General features: G+C 34.5%; 1 protein-coding gene across 1 annotated transcript; it reads left to right on the forward strand.

Annotated features, from left to right (window-relative positions):
* Positions 1-666: 666 nt before the first annotated feature.
* Positions 667-1389, forward strand: LOC145055655 (uncharacterized). Its single transcript, XM_079004034.1, has one exon. The coding sequence runs from the start codon at positions 667-669 to the stop codon at positions 1387-1389; it is 723 nt and encodes a 240-aa protein (XP_078860160.1).
* Positions 1390-10011: the final 8622 nt, after the last annotated feature.

Raw genomic sequence — 10011 nt, forward strand, 5'->3', positions numbered from 1 at the left:
ACAATTAATCGGCATGTGCCTTTTTTTTTTTACTTTTCTTATTCACCTTTTTAGCCGCTATGTTGCGTTTCATCGTCGTTGGCTTCTTATGTAAATAAAACTAAAATAGTTAGGTCTTTTAGAAAAAATAGGTGGGTCTTTTAGTAAAAATGAGATAGGTCTTCATATTTTCTATATATATATATATATATTTGTTGTATTTAAAAAAAAAAAAAAAAAGATAGGTCCTATTTGTTGTATTTAAAAAAAAAAAAAAAAAGATAGGTCCTAGGACCTACCTTGTTGAAGCCTAGTTACGCCCTTGCTCTCCCTCCATCGTTTTCTCTTCCAATAGAATATGTTGCCTTCATCTACAGGTTTCTCTTAGGCTCATCGGTGTGAGTGCGGTCCAAGACTGCACTTCGTGCCACATAGGACGGGAACACTGTCCCCAGACCGCGGTCTGGTGCGGTCTTGGCCGCAGTGCGGTCCTCCAAAGCCGTGTGTTCTGATTGGTTGAGGCAAGATGGGAAGGATTGAGCCGTTGAGCATTTAATTTAATTTTTTTTCTTTTGCTTTTTCTTTTCTATATATATATATGTATATCAACTTAATTTTTTTTCACAACATACTCTCCTCTCTCTCTCTCAAAAATAAATAAATAAATAAATCACCACTCTCTCAAAAATGTCATCTTCTGAAGAATTTCAGACTATTTTTGATACCGCTATTGCGTGTGTTCAAATGGCGGAACAAACATACAACGTTGTATGTAACAACGCAGCTGCAAGTTCTCAACAGAGAACACGAAGATATATTTACAGAAATCGTGAAGAAGCCAACCAACGTTTGGTGCAAGACAATTTTGCAGAGAATGCCACTTACCAAGGGTATTATTTTCGTAGGCGCTTCAAAATGCTCAAAGGTTTGTTCGAACGTATAGTTGAAGATGTAACGAGGGAGTGCAGTTTTTTCCAACAACGCTACGATGCTAGAGGTACACTCGGTTTCACTCCCTTACAAAAATGCACGGCCGCACTTCGTCAGTTAGCATATGGCATTCCGCCTGATGCGTTAGACGAAAGTTTTAGGATGTCTGCTAGGATAACACGAGACAGTCTCCTTTTTTTCAGCAAAACTGTGATTCAGTTTTATGGTCCAAAATATTTACGTAAGCCTACACGTAATGACATCCTGCAATTGCAAGCTCATCATGCTAGTGTGCATGAGTTTCCTGGAATGCTAGGAAGCTTAGATTGTCTCCATTGGGCATGGGAAAATTGTCCTACAGCATATCATGGGCAATTTACCCGAGGTGATCATGGTCACCCAACGGTCATACTTGAAGCAGTTGCATCACAAGATATGTGGATTTGGCATGCTTTTTTTTGGCTCTCCGGGTTCGATTAACGACATCAACGTTCTTAACCGTTCACCAATATTTAACAACATATACGATGGATCTGCACCAGATTCTTCTTTTCAAGTGCATGGAACGCCATATAAGTATGGTTATTATCTGGTCGATGGAATCTATCCTGAGTATGCTATGTTTGTTAAATCGTTTTCAGCTCCACATGGTTCTAGACGAAAGAATTCAAGAGAGCTCAAGAAAGAGCTAGGAAGGATGTTGAGCGTGCTTTTGGAGCTCTGAAGAAACGGTGGTTCATATTGAAAAAACCAACAGCTTATTTGGGCGAGGAAAAACTTCAAGAAATCATGTAGACGTGTATTATATTGCATAACATGATTATTGAAGACAAAGGAAGAGCGATATGTGTGTTTGACGAGGAAGAAACCATACTAGAGACACAACCAATAGAAATTGGCGGCGAAGAGTATATAAACAGGAGAGCAGAGATACGTTGCACTGAAACATTTCACAATCTTCGCAATCACTTGGTGGAACACATTTACGGAGTTCAAAACATTAACCTTAATTTGGATCCACCAGATGACCCTGAAGACGAGTTCTCGGAGAACAACTTTACGTAGTTTGCTTTAGTTATTTTATTTATGTTTTTTAAGTTTCTAGGATTATTTAAATGTCATGTGTGTGGGTTTTTTTTAGTAACGCAATGTACTGTTTTTTTTACTTTTCAAGTAATGAAAAATTATGTTTTTTTTTTATTAAAATAGAAGTTATATTAAATTAAAATAGTTACAAAAAGGAAGTTTTATTAAATTAAAATACTTAAAAAAAACAAAAAAATAAAATAAAAGAAATGAAAAGTGTGGCAAGAAACCACACTTGAGTGGTAAAAAATGACATAACGCTTATGTGGCGGGGAAGGGAGTGCGGTCAGTGGCACCACTCCCTCCAGCCTTATCTGCTCCATATTCGGATATTCCAATCATCGACTCAAATCTCTCTATAATCGACCATCAGATTGCCTCACCCTCACAGCCATTGTTTATGCCCTAGACGATTACATTTGACACACAAACCTTCAAAATCCCGCTTCGCATGTTCGCCAGAAGGTTCTTGCTACCTCTACTTCGTCGACTATGGTTTACCTTTTGGGTTTTGGTTAAGAAGTGGTATGCCTTTAAAGAACGTCATGCCAATTTAGTTGATCCCACTCGATTATTTGTCGCCGGGAAACCGGTGTAGATGTGTGCATCTTCGTCGCCAACCTTCTGATCAGAAGGTTAGAGTTCCTTCATTGTGTCTTAAGATTTTTTTTTCATCTTGGTTGAGATTTTTATCATCTATCTTATATCGTGCAAATGACTTATTATTGGAATTCGAGGAGATAGCGCAGATTCAAGACTTACCGACATCCTCTACTACCGATTACCACGTAAACATTATTTCACCCCACATTGTATACCACATTTTACTATTTTTTGGTTTTTACTTCTGCTGAAGACATTATTTCTTCATTAGTAAATTTTGATGGAGTTTCAATAAACTAAGCAACAGAAAGTAGGAATTGGAGAAGTAATACCGATTTTCATCGGTCTCCTTTACGAATGAGCATATGGACCGGGGAACCGACCGTAACCGGTACCAGAACCGGAGCCCGATGGAACCGGTCGGGCCGGGACCGGGATGTTATTTTTGTGGATTTTTGGAACCGAAACCGATATAACCGGAACCGGTAGAACCGGCAAAAACCGGAACCGTATGATGCTATTTTTCAAGGACCGGTTCCAACATTTGAAGACACGACAAGAACCGATAGGAACCGGGAACCTGTAAAACCGTCGGGCCGGTTTGGTTCTTGATTTTGGTCGAAGCCGGTTCCCGGGCCGGGTCTGGTTCGGGCAGGTTCCGACCGGTTCGGTCCTTTTGCTCATCTCTATTCTCCTTTATATATAACACGAGTTTCAGAAAACTTTGGTTTTGTGTTTTGGAAGTAGCTGAGAACCTTTTTTTGATCAGGCAACTAATTGGGAAAAACGAAAGTATTTGTTTGTTATTTTTCATAGATCTTCAAATTAAACACCCTCTATTTGCAGTGGTGGATTTAGAGTGTTAGAAGTGGGGTGCATGGACCCCACTTGATTGTAGATTCCATCTTAAATACATTACATAAAATAGGAGTTTTTTTTCATATGTTTTTCCACTTGTCCCCCACTTGGTTTTGGCTGGCACCCTTTCAAACATTGAGACTTTGTTTCTTTCCCTTAATCTGTCCTAAAACATATCAAAATTACCTATCATCTATTTTTTGTGAAAAAAAAAACCCTTGGTGGAGCAATGACATTCCAAAAAAATCCAGCTTTATCACTAATGTGATCTTAAATTAAGGTTTACATATATGAAAATCCAATCTAAATATCTCTATATGATGCTATTACAATAAACAAATGCTTCAAGCTCCTTTTGTGATTTTACAAACATTTTTTATACATACAAATTTTCTATTTTTTTTATCTTTTATGGACTCCAGTTACGATTTGTTCTGGATCCGCCACTGTCTGTTTGTTTTGTCTTTGATGAGTGGTGGGTTGTGATTGCTTATTATTTCAATTGTTTCCGGCCTTGAAACACCCTAGCTAAAACCTTATGTAAGGTATTATATAAATCTTTGAAAGATGGGTTGAATTCTGTTTCACTATTTGATTATATGAAAAGTAGTGATATTTTACCTAATTTATGCATTCATTGTTACTGCAGATCCTTTATTCTTTTACATGGTGGTCAGTTGAAGATGAAAGTTGAAGGAAGGAAATGGGAAGAAATTATAGAAGAGAAGGTGATTTGATGTTTGTTTGTACTTAAAGTTATGCACACCGATTGTTTGATATAAAGTCTAAGTGATGTTTTTAACTGTTTACTTAAATAGGGAAGCATGAATAGTTCATTATGAAGAAGGAATAGAAAATCTTGTATTAGTTGTTTTTCTTTTCAAAAAGATTGTGAATAAATACAAACTTACAGTTAGGGATGTGCTTTGGGCCGGAACCGACCCGAACCCAAATAACCTAAAACCCGAATTGGATGAAAAATGGGAACCGAAACATGGACTGATTATACTAATACGGACCGATTCGGTTCAGGTAATATGGGTTTCGATTCTGATATTAACCCGATTGGACCGAAATAATCCAAATAAAACTTTTACACTATGTTTTTTAACCGAATAATCCAAATAAACCGAAATGACCCGAATAACTCAAATAAACCGAAATATCCCGAATAACCCAAATAAGGAAATTCTATATATAGTTCAAGAAAAAAATATTATTTTAATGTTTTTTTTTTCTTGAACTAAATATAATTTTTCCTTATTTGGATTATTCGGGTTATTTCGGTTTATTTGGGTTATTCGGTTCAAGTGACTATTTACTTTCCGGGTCAGTCTTTTTGGCCTGATTAAACCTTTATTCGGGTCGGTCCGGTCCGGGTTTCGGTCTCGGTTCAGATCTTCGGTCCAAGCGCATATCCCTACTGCAGTAGTGCACTATATTTTTCCAGTATTTGAGTCTCATATTGGTTGGGTATATTTCTTACTTTTTTTTTTTGTTTAATACTTTCTACGAAATTACAAATATATGGTATCTAAAAGAATAAAGGAGAAATGTATATGTGGTTAGGAAAAGAAGCATTTTAAATAGAAAAGCTGCTTTTAATGATATTTTCAGATAACTATTGAAGAACAACTAAATTAGAAGATGTTTACAAGTTAGAGACAAGTTAAATTAGTCAATTAATTGGCATTAAGTATATAATAAGGTCATGAAATTACTGATGATAAGTTGGGATATAAACTATAATTTTGAGGTGAATTCTAAAGTGTAATATTATTCTATAGATGATTTCTACAACAATCCTTTTCAAACTTCATTACAACAAACCTTTTCCAAACTTTGTTACGAAATATGAAATTGCTTTTGAAAATAAAAATGTCTACTAAATGAAATTTTCATTTTACCCTTTATTATATTTAATGTCCATCACAACTTTTGCCATGCCAAAAGCGATTCACTTCATAAATGACATGAGAAAAAACCAAGTATAATCCCTTTTTGACAAATATGGTAGGTACTATGCAATTATGATAATAAGGAATGAAATATATATATATATATATATATATATATATATATATATATATATATATATATATATATATATATATATATATATATATATATATATATATATATATATATTTTACCCTTTATTATATTTAATGTCCATCACAACTTTTGCCATGCCAAAAGCGATTCACTTCATAAATGACATGAGAAAAAACCAAGTATAATCCCTTTTTGACAAATATGGTAGGTACTATGCAATTATGATAATAAGGAATGAAATATATATATATATATATATATATATATATATATATATATATATATATATATATATATATATATATATATATATATATATATATATATATATATATATATAGAATAAGCGACAAATTTGGTGCGATATATAATTTTTAGGTCAATTAAAGATGCATGATATGGCTTAATACTAACCATACTACCTCTGTTTTCTTTTTTACATTTTTTATTTTAATCTACTATAATAAATGAAGGTTTTTTTTTGCCACATGTCCTCTTTTCATTCATTTGGACACATGACATTTTCTAGATTTTTTTAAAATTTCTATTTTCCACTTGTCATTTTATTGTATTTTTTATTTTATTAAATTAAAATTCCACATTTAATGTGTAAGGTAATATATATGTAAAGTATATATTAGAAAGAGTTTATATATGTAATGTATTCAATACATTAAAGTCTCATTAATTTTAATAATTCAAATTTTTCTCATTTTTCTTATAAATTTAAACTTTTCAAATTATTAAAATTTTATATTTATTTTTTTAATTAAACTCATGTAATACATGGGTCTCACATCTAGTTTTATACTATATTTGAATTATTAGAATGCAAACGAAGATACACATCATGCGATTGAAGCTACCCAACAATTCTTTGAAGGGTAGAACTGTAATTTTGGTCCAGCAAAGGTAGAGCAACCACATTTGGCAACAGACAATAATGATGCCCAATAACGAGTCTAGAACGTAAAACCACATTATTCACTATTTAAATAAAACTGATAGAAAAAAAATAGTTGCAGGTTCGGATCGAGTTGAATTGTATAGGAGAAAAAAATTAAATTCTTACAATTGTACCCAACGAGTAATAAATATTAACAAAAGTTCAATCACTTTGATGCTCATGGAATAAATATTAATGAATAATTAAAAATAAAAATAGAAAAACAATTGCGACTGCAAATAAACCTACAACTAAATTATCAATTATCAATTCACACCATATTGTCATCGTGGACTTTTTGATGCTCATGGATAGAATTTCGACATAGTTTATTTAACTTTCATATAGTTAACAAAGTAAAATATTTACGGGTGATGACAAATTGGTTTGACGGTTATGAAGATAGAAGGTTGATGTGCTATGAATATTGAATTATACCTCAAAAAATATTAGGCTATTATAAATTATGAGCTTTAAAAATATGATTTATATATTTTTTTTGTTATTAAGGTAGTTCATTTAATTTTTTTTAGGTAGGCCATAATTTTTTAACTTTATATAATTTGTTATTAAAAATAAAAAATGGTGGGTCAAGTGCCCCAACAACCGTTTAAACACAATGCAAGTTTTTTGATTTTTCCAAGACCAATGCAAATAAGCATCCAGGATAATCTAGGTTTATTTAGTATCTTATAATATTTCACTACAATAGATCGTTTGAATTTGCTACATACATTTTTTAAATAATTTTCTCATTATTTGAATTTTTACAGGATACTCACAACATTTGGTTTATATCTTCTCATCCTTCTATAGATATTCTGCTGGCAGGGCATCGTGTCCCACATTTACATGACATGAATACTTTCCATTGTTATCTCGTAGCAAATTTACAAGAAATTCGTGTCACGAGTGTAATGTTTTTTTTGTTCATTGGCTTTTCTTAATTTAATTTTGATTGGGTTGTTAACTTTTGGTAATTTAGGGTGGACTATGGAGGAAGGAAAACAAAAAAACAAAGAGTTTTAGATAAGTTTTGCCTCACTTTGTGCCCGTAACCGTTGGAGGACAAATCAATCCTATGATAGGAAGAACGCTTGTAATGTGAAGCTAATGGTGAAATAACTTGCACTAGGTAAATACTTGAAAGTACAATGGTATTATTTGGAAGTGTATTGCTATTACTTGAAATAAAAGTGGCAGTTGGTGTAGCAGCTATATAGCTTTAAGCTAATTTTCATGGGATTTTTGCATCTAATATTGAATTAAATGGCAAAAAAAATTAGATGTGATGAAAGTAGATTGCTATAAATAAACAAATAAGTGGAAGTATATTGCTTATTTTTGCATTTAGCCCTCTAAATAGCAATGTAACATTATCCTATACATTTAAAATATGTTCAAATGTCGTACTTCTCTTCAGTCGGAGCCACATTGCTATTATGGTTAAAAACTTAAACTTATTGCCCATATGATAAGGAAGATGTCGTTGGTATTGATACGGAAGATGTCGTTGGTCCAAAACAGATTCAGCCCACTGACTTTGAGCCCAAAAAGCCCAAAACTTGGAAGGTTTACAAGAGGAGACACAAAAGAGACACAGGTAGGGGTGTCAATTTATGATACGACACGACAAAAATATACGAAACCAAACGAAATCGGGACGAAATCAAAATTCGAATTCGTGTTCGTGTCTTGTTCGTATCAAGATTAAAAAACACGATGTCGTGTCGTGTCATGTTCGTGTTCATAAATCGACACGAAATTGACACGATTAAGCATGTGGTTGTCGGTTTTTTCATGTTTGTCGTTTTTATCGTGTTATATATCTTTAAGTATGAATGAAATACACTAATAGTTATGTAATATTATGTTTGTCGTGTCGTTTCATGTTTTCGTATTTTAATTGGTTCGTTTTCGTGTTAATGAAAAAAAAAACACGACATCGTGTCGCGTCGTGTTCGTGTTATACAAAACATTGTCGTGTCGTGTCAGAAAAAACACGACACGACTGCACGATTTGAGAGCCCTAGACACAGGAGACAATGGACAATGGTAATGGTCTGACCACTAACCTCTCGCAGGACTAAGGAGAGAGAAAGAGAAGAAGTTTATTTAGCTAGGAATGGAGCATTCTCATTGCCATCTTTTATCTTTTCTGATTTGTTGTACTCGGCTATATGCTTGAACAGGAGGAATCATTATGATTCTTCTCTGATTGTTTTGTTTATCCATTTGAATGAAGAGATTTGCTTATTTGCTATCATTTTTCTGTTAAGACTTACTCATCTTTGCATTTTGATATCTTCATTCTTATCAATTTGGTTCCATTGTCGGGAAACCCCTTTCACTCCACCATGGTACAACCAACCGAAGTAAAAACTGGAACCCGGATGCAAACAACACTCAACTCTCATGAAGAAAAGATAGAGCAACTCACTGCTCAAGTAAAGGAGATATCAACTTCGGTTCAAGCTGTACAGACATTGATCGGTGGCCTCCCCAACTCCATGGAAGCAAGAATGGAGAAGATGTTGCAAAACTTTTAAAAAAAAATCAACCCGCCCCCAGCTCCAAGTCTGGTACCACCTCCGACACTAAAGACCCCATTATCATCTCACCACACTCGAGCCCCCGATTCCAGAAGACCGACAAATCCCTCTTCTCACTCCCAAACGTCAAACTTCCTACCTTCGATGGTACAGATGCTCGAGCATGGGTTAGCAAGGCAGAGCTCTATTTCCAGGTACGCAAAACCCCCACAGATCAGAAGCTTAATATCTCTCAAATGTGTATGTGATAACAGTGTAACTATGTGTCACATGTAGATATTAGACTTATTCTTAGTCAAATAGTTGGACCTTTTAAGCAGGATTCTGTTGTATAGTGCTTATATAAGAAAACCTTGTATTTTCAAATTTCTTCATTCCACTCTTCGTTCTTCTTCATGGCAAACCATCCTTTCTTACTCGGAATTGTTGCCAATTCCTCACCGATTAATTTTCCTTGACTGCGATAATTACCGCTTGTGGAGACCACGATTGTTTTTGCTCTCGAGACCTTTGATCTTGAGCAATTTATTCTCTCAACCCTAATCCTCCTTCTGAAACAATTACTGTCACTCCAGATGAAGGTGACGCCAAAATTGAACCCAATTCCGATTTTCAGATGTGGAAAAAGAAGGATCGCTTAGTTCTCCTCTGTTTAAAATCTACTCTCTCGGATCGTTCCCTCGCCATTGTAGCTCGGACCACTTCCTCTCAGCAGGCTTGGGTTGCGATCGCAAAGAATTACCAGGCCCAAACTCGTGCTTGCAGTATGTCTATGAAGTGGAACTTCAAACCCTAACTAAAGGGTCCATTACGATGATTGAATACATCGAACAGAAACGGTCAGTTGCTGATTCCCTCGCATAGAATCTTACTCCTGTTTCCACCGACGATCTCATTGGCCATCTCCTATCAGGTCTTGATTCATCCTATGAACCTTTTATCACTGCTTTCATGGTAAAAGGCGACAATTCCACCATTGACGACCTCGTCGGCATGCTCCTC

This window comes from Lactuca serriola, chromosome 1 (assembly GCF_051521515.1).
Source record: "Lactuca serriola cultivar US96UC23 chromosome 1, Lser_US96UC23_V15, whole genome shotgun sequence".
Lineage (NCBI taxonomy): Eukaryota > Viridiplantae > Streptophyta > Magnoliopsida > Asterales > Asteraceae > Lactuca > Lactuca serriola.